The sequence below is a fragment of the Neoarius graeffei genome, chromosome 10, assembly GCF_027579695.1.
Source record: "Neoarius graeffei isolate fNeoGra1 chromosome 10, fNeoGra1.pri, whole genome shotgun sequence".
NCBI classification, from domain to species: domain Eukaryota; kingdom Metazoa; phylum Chordata; class Actinopteri; order Siluriformes; family Ariidae; genus Neoarius; species Neoarius graeffei.
Window position 1 is genome coordinate 89800927 of NC_083578.1, and position 17438 is coordinate 89818364.

At 39.9% G+C, this 17438-nt stretch overlaps 1 protein-coding gene across 4 annotated transcripts in view; it reads right to left on the bottom strand.

The window, feature by feature from the left end:
- Window positions 1–1641: 1641 nt before the first annotated feature.
- Window positions 1642–17438, bottom strand: part of alkal1 (ALK and LTK ligand 1) — a 44654-nt gene continuing 28857 nt past the window's right edge. For 2 of the 4 annotated variants that reach the window (XM_060930950.1, XM_060930947.1), the window contains exons 3-6: window positions 9202–9255; window positions 8182–8265; window positions 4858–4937; window positions 1642–1796 (exon numbers count right to left, since the gene is read on the bottom strand). In XM_060930950.1, the coding sequence (XP_060786933.1) occupies window positions 4873–4937; window positions 8182–8265; window positions 9202–9255 (203 nt within the window). In that variant the 3' untranslated portion in view covers window positions 1642–1796; window positions 4858–4872. Of the gene's footprint in view, window positions 1797–4010; window positions 4058–4857; window positions 4938–8181; window positions 8266–9201; window positions 9256–17438 lie in introns of those variants that run through there. The other 2 variants (XM_060930949.1, XM_060930948.1) reach the window with 2 other exon arrangements.

Here is a 17438-nt window from a genome sequence, read left to right on the forward strand (position 1 = left end):
TTGGGTTTCATCAGTTCCTGCTCCTGGGGAAGCAGCGCTCAGCAGATCTCTAAAACATCCAGTTTCTCTTTCAGAGAAGATTCCAAGAAGAAACCTAAAACCCTCAAATAAGCAAAGAACTCCTGAGGAACCCGCTTTTATCTTTTAATGTTAGTAACTTTTTACCTCGCTACAAAAAATATTTTGCTTCAGAAATTAAAAAAAAAATTTACTATTAAATCTTTGTAACTGTTCTGTAAATGTTAATTTACCATTTCTTTCTTTCTTTCTTTCTTTCTTTCTTTCTTTCTTTCTTTCTTTCTTTCTTTCTTTCTTTTTTCAGTGCTTCAACATTTTAATGTTTTAGTATTTCAGTATTTTTGTTTTTCACCATTTCATCTTTTCAGTGTTTCAATATTTTCATGTTATTTCTATGGACAAAAAGACAGGAGGCTGAACTGCGGTAGTGGAGCTGAAGATGCTGAGATTCTCACTGGGAGTGACAAAGTTGGACAGAAACGAGAATATTAGAGGCTCAGAGGGACATGTAGGATGTTTTGGAGACAAAGTGAGAGAGGTGAGATTGAGATGGTTTGGAGACGTACAGAGGAGAGATCCGGGGTTTACTGGGAAAAGAATGCTGGAGATGGAGTTGGCAGGTAGAAGGAAAAGAGGAAGAGCAAAGACAAGATTGATGGATGTGATGAAGGAGGACATGAGGATGGTTGGTGGGACAGAAGATACAGAGGACAGGAGGAGATGGAGGTACATTATCCCTAACGGGAACAGCCAGAAGAAGAAGAAAGAAGTATTTTAGTGTTACTTCACTTCAGTGTTTCAGCATTTCAGTATTTTAGTCTTACAGCGTTTCAGTGTATCAGTATTTTAATGTTTCAGTGTATAAATGTTTCAGTATTTTCATTTTTCAACATTTCAGCATTTAAGCTTTTCACTGTTTCTGTATTTTAATGTTAGTGTTTGTGTTACTGCGTTTCACTATTTCAGTAGTTTAGTGTTACAGTGTTACTGCATTTCAGTGTTTCAGTAGTTTCGCGTTATTGCCTTTCAATGTTTCAGTATTTTAGTGTTACTGTGTTTCAGTATTTTAGTGTTAGTGTTTCAGTCTTTCAGTATATCTATCCGTCCTACCACCACATGCCTGTCCATCCATCCCTCAACCTGTCTATCCAACTGTCCATCTTTCTTTCTTTCTTTCTTTCTTTCTTTCTTTCTTTCTTTCTTTCTTTCTGCTCATTACCATCTTAAATAATTTCACGACAGTCATGTGCTTGAATCTTTTTTATTTTTTTTAAAACATCAGTGCAATTTTTTTCGATTATTGTCTTTTCTTTGTTTCAATTCTTTGAATGTATTTCTATAAGTGCTATATTCAACATCACCACAACCACAGCATTGTAAGCAACTTGGGGAAAAAAAAGAGGCAACTTTAATATTCACAAAACGTAAAATCAATCATGAGGATAAATGGGACACAAAACAATAGATTTAAAGAACGAAACACTTTCTTAAAATATATTATCTGATTATCAGGACTGAATATTTACATATCATTTAAATAAATAAGCAGCTGTAATGTTACATATTAAATACATAACATTTAAAGCAAACTATATTTTGAAGGATCTTTTTTTAGATGGACACAAATGATTTAATGATTTAAAAAAATCCTAAAACGTTGCAGTATTTCAGTAATATATTTTAATTCCTAGCTCTAACCGATGTGACTGGAAGGCACTTCCTCGGAAAATAAATTTGCTCAAAATTCCTCAGAGCTCCGTCTTCCGTAACTTCAGTATCTGAAACAAACATAAACACATCCTGGATCAGAAATCAGTCACTTTACGTTTACAGAACGTGCCATTTATTAACCCAGACTGTGGTCACGACTTAACTACAATTCATCCAAAATACACTCAAACATTTTCATTCTAATGCCATCATTTCCATTTGGGCAGAAAATAATTCACCGTTCCGTTATTCTGTGTTCAAACCCAGCAGAGAAAACTGAGGACTGAATTATCAGAACCTTGTGTTATGGATTTACAAAATAAGATGTGAAATATTTCACATTTCTTCTCTTTTTCTCTCTTTTTTCTTTATTATTAATTTAAACACTTCTTTTGGCTTTTTGTCTCTTTTATGCATTTTTCCAGTCTTTCTTTCTTTTTGTTTTCTTTTTATCTTGCTGTCTTAGTGATGGCTGTAAAAGTAAAAATAAATAAATAAAAATAAATAATAAACAGTAGTGCTCTGAAGTAAAAGAAAAGTTTAGATTTTCTGTACTTTTTAAATTTTGAAGGTTGTTTTCTGAATTCTTTGTCATTTTCTGCCAAAAGTTTGATACGTTTTGCGAATTGTGAAATCTATTTTCAAGCTTTAACTGTAATCCGCATCATTTCTGGACGCGAGTAACAGTTCAGAGTAACATGATTGGCTCAAATTGTCATGTTACTTCCTGTTTCACCTTTAGTGATGGTGAGAAAAGGGTTGTTAGAGTGTTTGTAAAGAAAATAATAAAAGTAAAACAATAAAAGGATGACACCTTCAGCCTACCGTGCTGCATTCAGAGACGTGACGTATGGAATCACGCGATCAATCCAATCCAGTGAACATTAGCCAGCAGTTATAAGCCCCGCCCCCAAAACAAGCCCTGAGTGCGTAGTCGAGCATTCAGGCCAAGTGTGAAAGTGTTTAAAGTTTGACCTCTTGATCCGTCATAAAGTGCCTGAGACATTTCTGTGACTAATTCACAGATAATTACCGACTCAACGGCCAATTTAACATTTCTGTTCGCTTGCAGGAAAATCACAAGGAACAATGGCTCCGGGTGAAGCTTTCACACTTCATTTCCTTTTATGTGTTAGGATTTGTCCTCGGTCGTCCATTACTACCACCGCCAATGTCACAAAACAGACGGAAAAATACTATTCTGCTCTTCAGCTCATTAGAAGTTTATGTCAGTATTAATTCTAACAGATCTTTTGGATTTAAGTTTATTCAGATTTTAGTCATTGATTTATTGTTGATGTAAATTGAGGAAAAGCACCACACCCATCTGAACGCATCGCTCACAAAGATCCAATCAGTATTTGGTAGCTAAGAACCCTTAAAGAAGCCTTGAAGAATCATTAAAGACCCCCTGAAGAACCCTTGAAGAATCCTTGAAGAACCCTTAAAGAATCCTTAAAGAACCCTTGAAGAACCCTTAAGGACCCTTTGAAGAATCCTTGAAGAACCCTTGAAAAACCCTTACTTATCCCTTAAAGAACCCTTAAACACACCTTGAAGAACCATTAAAGACCCTTTGAAGAATCCTGAAAGAACCCTTGAAGAACCCTTAAAGATCCCTTAAGGAATCTTTGAAGAACCCTTAAGGACCCTTTGAAGAATCCTTGAAGAACCCTTAAATATCCCTTAAAGACCCCTTAAAGAACCCTTAAAGAACCATTGAAAAAATCCTTAAAGAACCCTTAAAGACCCCTTAAAGAACCCTTGAAGAATCCTTAAAGAACCCTTTTTTCTAAGAGTGTGTATTAACTGGAAAAGTTTGTGGTACAAAGTCCAAATTATTGCTCGTTATTTTCTTCTCTCAGGAGTTCAACGGTTTTAGATTTTAAGGTTTCAGTGGATAACTAAGGGTTCTTCGCCCTTTTAAAAGGTTCTGCTTGGAACTGTTTCTGGTCTAGAAACTGTCTTATAGTGTTCTCCACAGAACTGTCAAGAAACAATGGAAGACTCCTTGATGGTGTAACAGTACAGTATACTGCATGGTGAAAGAAAGCAGGATGCAAGTGTATAAATCCAGCACTTGCTTTATTCCTGAGAATCTGTAAATCACTGTCCAAGTCCTTCACAGAACAAACTCGGATCAGCCGTAATCAGAAGACAGGGAGAAAAAGTGAGGGTCAGAATCTGGGAAACATGGCACACAGCACTGGGGAACGAACACTTGGACTTAACACTAAAAACGTACTTCGTAAACACTCAGGGACGAGACACAGACGAGTCGAACACAATCAGGTAACAAACCAATGACAGGAAATGGGCGGAGCCTGGACTGGAACAGAGACAAAAGCACATGGTGTGAACCCAAAAACCAAAGCAATATAAATGCAGCAGTTGTTGCACTCGGATTGGGAAATTTGTGAACTGACTGAATTGAAAATGACAGCTGAGTCCTGCACTTTGTCATTTATTCAGATTTCAGTGGCAGCATTGCCTTTCTTTATTTTCTCTGTAATGTATTTTAAAAAATTTTCCCAGATGCCATTTTTTACATCTTTATTCCATCCATATTTTCTTCTCCTCTGTTCTTTACCCCTGATTACACCAACAATAAACAACAACAAATCCATAGAATTACACACAAACAACAACGATATGTAGTGGTGGAGGTCAGAACGCAAAATGTACTTTTTTTTTAATTAATGAAGCATTAACCCATTTCTTTCCAAGTTTTCTGATCTCCTGAAGACATGGAAACTGAAATATGGATGTTTCTGTGTGTTTAGCTCTGGGGCAGTGAGTCACACTTACACTAACATGCAGCGTTGCGAAAGAACGAATAATCCAGCTGGAATTCATTTTTTATGTTTCATTTTATCTTCATCCAAGCAGAAACATTAATCCAGGACGTGAAAGAGCAGCCAATTTGTAAATATGTTCACCTGCCATCGGGTCTCCCAGGGGGTCAGCTAACAAAAGCAGAGATCCTTAATATTTTTGTCCAACTTCGGCCTGGAGCTACTTGACAGAAACCTCGTGCAGGAAATGTACCAGGTGTTTATGATTAAACTCACATTAAGTCTTACTCAATATCCCATTCAGTTTGCAGAATTATTCAGAAATATGACTTACATTTCACTTCTGTTGCTACGGCTGAGCGCACAGTGGGCTCATTGCTAGCCTCATCAGCAATCGTGCACATCTTTTATAGACTGAGGAGAAAAAATAAAGTACATTTTACTCAGTGAGTTCTTTTTTCTTTTTTAATTGCATCAAAAACACAGACCCAAGTCTTGCTCCTGGGCTTGCTGTCATCTTTAAAGCATCCCCTAACCATATCATCCAAGCACTTTTACCCATTTTCTTTTCTATAAAAATATATTTTAAAAAAATCTGCTCTGTTGTCTGAAATATTTATACAGGGCATCCCAAAAATCTGGATCGATACACAAATATTTATTTAATTACAGATATTAGAACATTCTCAAATTGATGGCCTTGGACTTGGTAACACTTGTGAATACGCTAAATATGAGAACACTGAAAATCTTTTATTGTATTTCTGTATAAGTGTATAAGGGTATAATGTATAAAGGTTACGTATCAGAAGGTCATGGGTTCAAGCTCCAGCACTGACAATCTGCCACTGTTGGGCCCTTGAGCAAGGCCCCTTAACCTTCTCTGTTCCAGGAGCATTGTGTTATGTACCCCCTTGTTGTACATCACTCTGGATAAGCACATATGCTAAATGCGTCGAGTGTAATGTATCAGAACTGATGCTGTTCCATGCTGAGATGATTTCCTCCTTTAGTGCAGCAATTGTTCTGGCTCGGTTTACCACTGACTTCAGAGGACCCCGAATTAAAAAAAAAAACTAGTTCAATTTGATCTTCTATTGTGACACACCCCATTTCCAGAAAAGTTGGGGTATTTTCCAAAATGCAATAAAAACAAAAATCTGTGATGTGTTAATTCATGTGAACCTTTATTTAACTGAAAAAAGTACAAAGCAAAGATTTTCAACAGTTTTACTGTCCAACTTAATTATAATTTGTAAATATAAATGAAGTTAGAATTTGATTCCTCCAACACACTCAAAAAAAGTCATGACAGAGGGATTATTACTGTTGTGTTCCATCACCTTTCCTTTTAATAACACTTTTTAATCATATGAGATCTGAGGATACTAATTGTTGCAGTTTTGCGATTAGAATTTTTGTCAATTCTTGCTTGATACCAGACTTCAGCTGCTCAACGGTCCGTGGTCACCGTTGTCTGATTCTCCTCTTCATGATACGCCATACATTCTCAATAGGAGACAGATCTGGACTGGCAGCAGGCCAGTCAAGCGTATGCACTCTGTGTCTATGAAGCCATGCTGTTGTAGTCCGTGCAGAATGAGACCCGGCATTGTCCTGCTCAAATAAACATGGACTTCCCAGGAAGAGACGTTGCCTTGATGATGATGATGGAGTCTCATGTCGAAGGCGACGCATGAGTAATTCTGCTGCACCATACATTTTCAATGGGAGGCAGGCAGGCCAGTTTAGCACCTGCACTCTTTTACTATGAAGCCATGCTATTGTAACATGTGCAGAATGTGCTTTGGCATTGTCTTGCTGGAATAAGCAGGATGTCCCTGTAAAAGACATTGTCTCGATGCAGCATATGTTGCTCCAAAACTTGTAGGTACCTTCGAGCATTAATGGAGCCTTCACAGATGTGTAAGTTACCCCTGCCATGGGCACTAACACACCCCATATCATCACAGATGCTGGCTTTTGAACTATGTGCTGGTAAGAATCTTGATGGTTCTTTTCCTCTTTAGCCTGGAGGACACAGTGTCCATGATTTTGAAATAAAATTTGAAATGTGGACTCGTCAGACCACAACACACTTTCCAACTTTGTGTCCATCCATCTTAGATGAACTCAGGCCCTGAGAATTCAGCAGCGTTTCTGGATGTTGTTGATATTTGAACTGTGTTTAATGACACCAGGAAACCATGGCCTAATGGTTAGAGAAGCAGTTTTGGGACCAAAAGATTGCTGGTTTGATTTCCTGGACCAGCAGGAATGGCTGATGTGCCCTTGAGCAAGGCACTGAACCCCTTACTACTCTCCAGGTTGCTCTAGGTATGTTGTATGTCACTCTGGATAAGAGTGCCTATTAGATGCCTGTAATGTAATGACAACGGTTTTCTGCAGTGTTCCTGAGCCCATGTGTCCTTCATACAATCATGTCAGTTTTTAATGCTGTGCTGCCTGACAGATTGAAGGTCATGGGTGTTTGGTGTTGGTTTTAAGCCTTGCCCCCTACATGCAGAGATTTCTATGGATTTTCTGAACATTTTAATTATATTATGGCTAGTTGATGGTGAAACCCCTAAATTTCTTCCAACTGTACAGGGTTGGCCAAAAGCAGGTATACACTTTACACATATCAGTACACAAAACAGTGTATACCTACTTTTGGCCCACCCTGTATGTTGAGGAATGTTCTTAAAGTGGTAAACCATAGCCCATCCTTGCTTGTGAACGATTGAGCCTTTCTAGGAAGCTCCTTTCACACCTAATCATGATACTACTGTATCGTCTATTACCGTTTAACCTGTTTCCTTGTAGAATATTCCAAACAGGAACCTTTTTTTTTTTTTTTTAGCATTCCACAACTTTCCCAGTCTGTTGTTGCTGTTGTTCCTGTTGCAACTGTTTTGGAACATCTTGCAGGCATGAAATTGAATACAAGTTGAAAAGGCAATAATTTGCAAATCACTGGATTGTGCTTTTACCTACGTTTTACACAGCGTCAATAAACATGTTTCTGGAATCAGGGTTATATCTTTCTTTATCTTGGCTCCTGGATGGTGAGTGTACTGAGGAAAACTCCTTAAAAAGGGTGGAGAGGAAGTCTGGGACTTGGAGTTGCAGACATTGCATAAAGATTGTGAAATTGTCTAATAAAGCCTCCCTATCTGTTCCAGCGTCAAAGAAAAAAACAAAAACAAAGTTAAAGTTATACAACCAGAAATAAATTCCAGCTAAATGGTTCATGTCAGAGATAAGAGGATATCGATTCAGTAACGATCCTGATACTGAAATTAATAACCTGTTTGGTTTTACGTAACCAATCAGGGATATCATGGACAGTGGCTTATCTTGGTTATTAATAACGTGTGAATATTAATGAGCTCCTTGTGCTGAAGTTTATGTTAAAGATAGTATGGTTTAAACAGTATCTGTTAATAAAGAGCTCAATTGCACATCGATTCGCAAGCAAAGAGTAAACGAATGGAGCGTTTACAAAAGCAAACTGCTCGACAGTTTCTCTGCATGCTCGCTTCACTACTCCACCACTACTGCAGGAAGACGATTGCTGTAAAAGCTCCTCCCCCTGATCAGTGACTAACTCAATGCTACTTGAATGAGAAACGTGAAAGGTGACGTGCAGACGTACATGTTGGTCTGGAACACTCCCGCGTGTTGTGGTAAATTCTGTGAAAATGCATCCTGCACTCCGGCGGGAACGTGACTGGTCCTGCTTAAAAGAAAGACAGTTTTCTTTTCAGGGTTATAAAATAGACAGGTTATTTAATCTTGCATTAAAAAAAGAATGCTGTATACGTCAGAGACACTTCCATCAGACGTCTACGCAAGACTGCAATTTTACATCTTACAGTTCAGTGACAGGAGCTGAAGTTTTTCACATCGCTGGAGATGTTTTTATTGTCTCGCAGAAAAACCTGAGACTCCCTGCTTTAGCTGTGCAGGGATCCAAAAGAACGGATTAGCGCACGCTCCTTCTTCACACAAGGCCAAAGAATTAAATGTTTCAATAAAGCATGTCAGGCTCATTGGATTAGATTGTGGATAATGGGTTTTCGCACCAATTATCGCAGCCGCCTCAGGGCCTGGGACGATTAATCAGCTTCAACGACTCGCGGTCACCTGAACCTGAACCGCTGGGTACGGACATGCATGCAAAAACCACAACTGAACACTGTTGAAGTTCTAAAGCTGGCTGAATTTCTGGAAATTTCCGTTGACTGCAGTCTGACAGCCAAGATATTAGTGATATTTGGTTGAAGATTGAGTTGAACTGGATGTATAATATAATACTCGAATGCAGCACACCCATGATCGTACAGAAACATTTCTAACATTTTGTAAAATATATTGCAGAGATTAGGAAAGGGAAAAGGAGGAATACAGAGTGGATAAGATCCATACATCAGAAATGCGTGCGCACGACGGTGACCTTGTTTCGTCATGCAAAGGCCGAGGAAAAACACGTCCCCCTTTTCCAATGCTGATTTTTTATGCTAGTGTAAAATCTTTTTTATTTAACACTGGTGTTAATGACGTTCGGTTCCGTTGCAGACAAACAGACGGATCATAAGTCAGATGTTTCCTAATTTTCTCTGAAACTGTCATTTATCTAAAAGTAACATGGAATTTTCAAATCAGGATTTCTTACCTGTGAAATGTTTTATAAACCGGTCTTTAAGGCTGACATCTCTGAGGACGATCTCTGATAAAGACACAAAAACAGAGAAAAAACAAACTGTAACTTTTGAAACAGTCTGATGTGTGAGATTGGGCTTGAGATTTGAACATCTTCAGCTGCAGATGTGAACAGTAGTGAATGTTAGAGACAGTTAGAGAACAGAGAACATGAGAGAACATTAGAGAACATTTCAGAACATTAGAGAATGTTAAAGAGCATTGGAGAATGTTAGATAATGTTAAATAACATTAGAGAACATTTCAGAATGTTAGAGAATGTTGGAGAACATTGGAGAACCTTAGAGAAGATATGAGAACTTTAGAGAACATTTGAGAACATTGGAGAACCTTACAGAACATTAGAGAATATTTGAGGACATTTGAGAATGTTAGAGCAAATTAGAGAACATTGGAGAACCTTAGAGAACATATGAGAACATTAGAGGACATTTGAGAACATTACAAAATGTTAGAGAAAATTAAAGAACATCTCATTATCTCTAGCCGCTTTATCCTGTTCTACAGGGTCGCAGGAGCCTATCCCAGCTGACTACGGGCGAAAGGCAGAGTTCACCCTGGACAAGTCACCAGGTCATCACAGGGCTGACACATAGACACAGACAACCATTCACACTCAATTTAGAGTCACCAGTTAACCTAACCTGCATGTCTTTGTACTGTGGGGGAAACCGGAGCACCCAGAGGAAACCCACGTGGAGAACATGCAAACTCCACACAGAAAGGCCCTTGCTGGCCACGGGGCTCGAACCCGGACCTTCTTGCTGTGAGGCAACAGCGCTAACCACTACACCACCGTGCCGCTCGACATTTGAGAACATTAGAAAACATTTGAGAATGTTAGAGAAAATTAGAGAACACTGGAGAGCCTTAGAGAACATCTGAGAACCTTAGAGAATGTTGGCGAACATTAGAGATCCCTGAGGAGGTGAGCAGATGTTTAGGTCCTACAGGTTCTCACTACATGTTTTATATTGTCTTGGCAGATCTGGTTCGGTTTAAGTCATCAAATATAGCAGCATGAGGGAGAATAAATAAAGAGTGCCATGTTATAAAACACACATTTGGGTACAGGTGTGAAGGAGATCGCCACTCAGAGACCAGCCTGCGGCATGGAAACACCAGAAAACAGCCAGAACTTTCCATTTACTTAGAGAGTGGAAATGGCACATTCTGATGATCAGAGTTTAACTTTACAATGTTTGTTCCACAGCATAATGAGATGATGAGTGTGGGATTTTAACGACATCAACGTGAGCAGCACTGAGGGAAGGCCTGAGCAAACTTCTTCATGAAGTCAGTCATTTAGAACAGCAACTGGAGGAATCTGGAGGAATCTGGACACGATAAACTCCAAACACTCGAGTCTGAGAATAACGAAAGGACTGAAGAAATCTGATCACCGATGAGGCGACGTGACGAAGTGGAGGAACTGTTCCCACCCTGACGCTGAGTATTTTCCTGAAGTGCTTTATTCCTCTTCTCCTGCAGCACTTTTCCAATGATTACATTCTACTGATTAAAGAAAAACATCTCATACTTTGATAATAAACATCATCACTCACATCGAAGGGAAAATCTGAGACTCCAATTAATAAATCTACAATTAATTGATGTATTAATTCTCCGTCTTAAAGAATTATACCATCATAATGGATTCTGATTGGTCAGAAGGTGTTGAAAGATTTTATAGAACAGTATCTCTGACAACAGGGTGATATACACACCCACCGGCCACTTTAATAGGAACTTGGTGTTGGTTCTAAGATCCCTGTTCTTGGCTGCAGGAGTGGAACCCAATGTGTTCTTCTGTTCTGCTGTTGCATGTTGAGATGATTATATGACTTACTATATCCTTCCTGGCAAAAAATCTTGAACCTCAAATCAATCTGTCCATTTTCCTCTAATCTTTCTTATCAACAAGGCGTTTGTTTCCACCCACAGAACTGGCATTCACTCACTCACTCACTCACTCACTCGATGGTTGTTTTTTGTTTTCCGCACCATTCTGTGTAAACTCTAGAGACTGTTGCGTGTGAAAACTCCAGGAGATCAGCAGCTTCTGAAATACTCAAACCAAATCAAACCATCTGGCTTAAACCGACACCCATGCCACAGTGAAAGAAAGTCACAAAAAATTGAGATCACAATTTTTCCCATTCTGATGTTTGAACACTGTGAACATTAACTGAAGCTTTTGATTTGTATCTGCAGGATCTGATGCATCAAGGGATCAGCTGATTAGAAAACTGCATCAAACAGCAGGTGGATGTAGGGGTGTTTCTAATAAAGTGGCTGGTGAGTGTACAGTCTCACCTCATCTCATTATCTGTAGCCGCTTTATCCTTCTACAGGGTCGCAGGTGAGCTGGAGCCTATCCCAGCTGACTACGGGCGAAAGGCGGGGTACACCCTGGACAAGTCGCCAGGTCATCACAGGGCTGACACATAGACACAGACAACCATTCACACTCACATTCACACCTACGCTCAATTTAGAGTCACCAGTTAACCTAACCTGCATGTCTTTGGACTGTGGGGGAAACCGGAGCACCCGGAGGAAACCCACGCGGACACGGGGAGAACATGCAAACTCCGCACAGAAAGGCCCTCGCCGGACACGGGGCTCGAACCTGGACCTTCTTATTGTGAGGCGACAGTGCTAACCACTACACCACCGTGCCGCCCCTGAGTGTACGGTATTTAGGTTTATATAAAAACGCACTCGTTCTATTACGTTATCATTTCCATAGTAACAGCTCAACTAAGAGTCTCCTGTCCCAGTACAAACCAACTCTTTAAGGCATATGGGTGTGGCGCCGATCTCCGTTTCGATAGCCCTCGACCTCTCGCCTATACAGCTAGGGTTACAGTAAGGGGCAGGTCCTCTGGTAACCGTGAGAGTTTGACTTCCCTACTCGCATTTGTATTGCATCGTGCCTTGCCAGGTGGTAGTAGGCACCATTTTTATGACAGTCTTTGGTATGACCCAACTGCAAGTAGAACTTGCGATCTCCCGGTCAAGAATAAAATAAAATAAAGATGCTCTGTTTCTCAAAATCCAGTGAATGTGGATAGAATAAAACAGTTATTCCACTCAGTCCCATTGTACATGACTTATAGATAACTCAGTGCTACGCGCCTCATCAGCTATCAGCTCATTTACGACTCGATTTCATGGAATAACTGTTAAATAATCTCAGTGTTTAATGGGTTAAATTATATATAGCATCAAGAAATCAGCGCTCTGTTTCACCGCATGTTTTTACACTGAGGTCAGTGAATATCTGGGCGTGATCTGTGAGGGTGTGTGTACCGTAGGTATTGTTTTTGATATCATCTTCAACCCAACTAACTGCGTTTAAATCAGTAACCACACCCGGGTTCCTCCCAAATCCAGCTGTGCAATATTTCAGTGCTTCATTTCATTGGTAGAAGTGGTAAAGATTTAGTATCGTGCACAACGTTTCCAGTGAAACATTTTGGGAAAAAGTCCTTGTCAGCTGCATACACAGAGTTCATCTGAGGCCAAGGGATATTCAAAATACCAGGACTCTTTTACAGGAAAGAAAATATGCAACTTCGGCTGTAATAACCGAGGAGTGATGGGTAACCCCCCCAAAAAACAAACAAACAAACAAACAAACAAACAAACAAACAAACAAACAAACAAACAAACAACAACAGCATCCTTAAGGGCCTCTGATTTTAATGGCTGTGTGAAAGAGCTTGCATTTGCAACATCTGGAATGGTTGCAGGCATGCAAAAGTCCTACAGCTTCTACCATCCTGATAGTTTAATTCACTCCTGAGAACAAAAGTTTGTCTTTGATGTTTCTGTCTCGTCTCTAAGACAGGAGTGTGTGTGTGTGTGTGTGGGGGGGGGGTGTTTGAGTTTAATCTCATCACGGTACAATTAACAGGATGACAAATGAACACCAAAGGAACAATCTCTCTCTCTCTCTCTCTCTCTCTCTCTCTCTCTCTGTCCTGGTAGTTTTTTGGAATTTGCCAGAGTTCTGTGTATTTGTTTTCTCAGTAATGGTAACTCAAGTCATGGCACCATCTGTGACGTTCTTACGAAATCCGCAGTTGTACAAATAACCACATCCCCACCCCCGTTAGAAGATTTTTTAAAGAGTTGATAGCGGCGGTAGCACAAGGGCACCTACTAAAGGGGACTGTATAGTACCATTTAGGTGCACCACATTTGGACAAACTGTCCTGTCAGTAAAGGGTAACAAATTTTGGAACTGTCTACCACTTACAGTAAGGGTGTACACGGCATATCACCAGTTCAAGACTCATCTCAAACTGTGGCTCATGGAAAATCAGAACTGCAACCACTTCTAACTGTGTTATATATTTTTATTTTTTAAGTCTATTCTGTCTGAGACCGGATTTGTGCAGAGTGTGCCTTGCTGTTCTCCTTGTCTCAATGTATGTTGTTATATATTGTATATTGCGTAATTGTGTATTGTGTTGTTTGTTATTGCGCCTGTGGCGGAGTTAGCAGGGTGAGGTGTTGAAATCAGTGCGGTTTGTTTGTGTGTCTGCCTGTTAACAATCTAGCATCTAGACGGTTGCACCGATTGACTTCAAATTTTCAGGGTAGGTGGGCAATGGTCCACAGATTACCTGATTAAATTTTGAAGGTAATTGGGTCAAGGTAAAGGTCAACGTCACTGGAAAGGTCAACCTTTTGGTCAAAATAACATATTTTCCATTATAACTCAAAAACGGTTGCTGACAGACAGATGTTTACTATTATGAGCATATAGGAACTCCCATATGGGCTTTCATTTGGCACCATGATCTTTGACCTTGAGTGAGCTTGAAAGGTCAAACTCAAGGTCATGGATTTTCATAGGACTATAACCTGACAGCTGATGATTGAGAAATATTACCATTATCAACATATAGGTATAAAATAAGTGCTGCCGGGCGAGATTTGTTTTGCCTGGCAACACTTGTTTTTGTTGGTTCTGTCACTGTCCTGGACTTGTGAACATTGGATAGTGATGCCGTCCCTAATTACTGTAGTGTTGCATGTGTATTTGTATCCCATTCTGTTTAATATACGACCTACTGTTGGCGTCTGATCAGGGCTGTGTCTCGCTACTTGTGTTGCTTGACCTTAGTGCAGTATTTGATACCATTGATCATTCCATTCTTCTGGATAGACTAGAAAATGTTGTGGAAGTTAAGGGAATGGCCCTCTCCTGGCTCAGCTCTTATTTAACTGATCGTTATCAGTATGTTGATATAAATGGTAATATTTCTAGACATACTGAGGTAAAGTTTGGTGTTCCACAAGGTTCTGTCTTGGGTCCACTGCTTTTTTCTCTATATATGTTACCTCTGGGTGATATTATTCGTAAACATTGTATTAGTTTCCACTGTTATGCTGATGACACACAGTTGTATGTCTCTGCAAAACCTGATGAGAGACACCAGCTTAATAGAATTGAGGAATGTGTTAAGGACATTAGACACTGGATGCTTATTAATTTCCTTCTGCTTAACTCTGACAAGACTGAAGTACTTGTACTCGGACCACATACAGCTAGAAGTAAGTTTTCTGATTACACAGTGACTCTGGATGGCCTTTCTGTTTCTTCATGTGCAGCAGTAAAAGACCTCGGAGTGATTATTGACCCCAGTCTTTCATTCGAAACTCACATTGATAACATCACCCGGATAGCTTTCTTTCATCTCAGAAATATTCCAAAGATAAGAAATTGCATGATGCAGAAAAACTAGTCCATGCTTTCGTTACCTCCAGGTTGGATTATTGTAATGCCTTACTGTCTGGATGTTCCAATAAGTGCATAAACAAGCTCCAGTTAGTTCAAAATGCAGCAGCAAGAGTCCTTACTAGAACTAGAAAATATGACCACATCACGCCTGTCTTATCCACACTGCATTGGCTCCCAATCAAATTTTGTATTGATTATAAAATACTACTATTGACCTTTAAAGCACTAAATGGTCTCGCACCACAGTACCTGAGTGAACTTCTGCTCCTCTATGACCCGCCACACCTACTTAGATCAAAAGGTGCAGGCTATCTGCTGGTACCTCATATAGTGAAGGCTACATCAGGGGGCAGAGCCTTTTCTTACAAAGCCCCACTGTTATGGAACAGCCTTCCAAGTAATGTTCGGGAATCAGACACAGTCTCAGCATTTAAGTCTAGGCTGAAAACATATCTGTTTAGTCAAGCCTTGTGTTAATGGTGTTTATGAGGTAAAGGTGTAGATCTGGAGGATCCTCAGACATAGAGTGTTTTGGTAAACTGGGATGTATGGATGCTGTCAGTCCCCACTCGCTTGCTCACTCGAGTTTGTTGATGGTGTAGTGCAGGGGTCACCAAACTACGGCCCGCGGGCCAGATCTGGCCCGCCACCCCCCTTTGACCGGCCCCCCAGCCCCTCTGCCCCCCATCACTTGAACCGGCCCTATGAGGCAATCCCCAAAAGTGGTCATGGCCTATTTTTTTAAATTGCTTTTTGGCAAATAATAACATGTCTGCATCTTGCATTTTGTTGATTTTATCAATTAAATTGATATTTAGTTATAAAATGAACTATTCATATTTTCCGAATTTTCGTCATATGCTTGCAATCAAGCAGTGACAGGCAGCGCATGCGCAGAGAACTGTCAGTGTTCAGGACAGCAAAATGGCGAGCGGTCAGCGAAAAGCTGACAGAGAGTGCAGAGTTTTTAAAGAACAGTGGACCACCGATTATTTTTTCATTCAGTGTAAGCAGGGTTCGAATTATAAATTTGACCCTATGGGGGTCTCTATTTAAAAAAAAAAAAAAAGCAATGCATACTCGCTCTCCTGGACCAGCGCACTTTTGCGCACTGCAGTGCACAGCTTTCACACACAGGCGCACGCACGCACACACACACAGTGTTGCGCATATATTGTATATATATATAATTATATATATTGTTAAACAAAGGAAGATCGTTGTGAGATAGAGGACAAGTCTTCTTCGGACTTAACTTCACATTCGATTTCGCAGGCTGCAAATTTCAGTTTGCGCGCATAGAGGTGTGGTGGTGAAGTATAGCCGTACATGTTGCGGTTTAATAACACGTTCAATACAAAGTTATGGCTGCATGGTGATCGGAAATGAAATGAGTTTTATTTATATTTATATGGTGATATAGGCTATTCAAGCTTATTATGGTGATATATGACGTATTTGAGAGACTTCCACAGAAAATTAAGTTTGCTTCTTTCATGGGAGCCTGAGGGAATGGGAGCTCAGCTCCCATTGGCTCCCACGTAATTCGAACTATGAGTGTAAGGACCGTGCAGTTTGTCTTGTATGTAAAGAAAGTGTGCCGGTTTTCAAAGAATATAATCTGCGTCGTCACTACGAAACCTGCCACAGAGAGTATGTTAGTTTGCGAGGGCAAACAAGAGAAGACAGGATTCGGAGGATGAAATGCGGACTGGCTGCACAACAGAATGTATTCCTTCGCCAAACCCAGATCAACCAGGCTGCTGTCTGAGCTCGCTATAAGGCAGCTCACCTACTAGCTACCCATGGAAAGCCGTTTACTGATGGGGACTTTGTTAAAGTATGCATGCTTGCTGTGGCCGAGGAGGTGTGTCCCGACAAGAAGGATGCGCTCGACGCGGTGAGTCTCTCCGCACCTACTATGACCAGGCGAACCGAAGATTTGGGGGACAACGTGTATGACCAGCTGAATGAGAAAGCGTCAGAATTCGAGTTTTTTGCTTTGGCCATGGATGAGAGCAATGACGTGCAGGACACAGCACAACTGCTGTGATCTATTGCTCATATTATTATAATTTCACTGTTTTTTAAAATTTATTTATTTTATAGGCCTATTTATTTGACCTTTATTAAGTGCTGCATACAATTATTATTTATATTATTAATAATATCAACAGGCCTACCTACAGTTTATAATTTTCCACTCATCTTTGCCAGTGTCAATCACCTCAAATAGGCAGATGTTTCTTACCTTGACAGCTTTGATGTTATTTTTATTAGAAAACAAATAAATGGAATATCTGTGGTATTTCAAATTAAAACAAAGTGTGAAGACTCAATTACTACTTTTGCAAACCACTAGTAAAGATAAACAAATATGTGCCAGGAATCAAGTGTTGATATAGTAGTGGGGATATAGTAGTGTGGATATA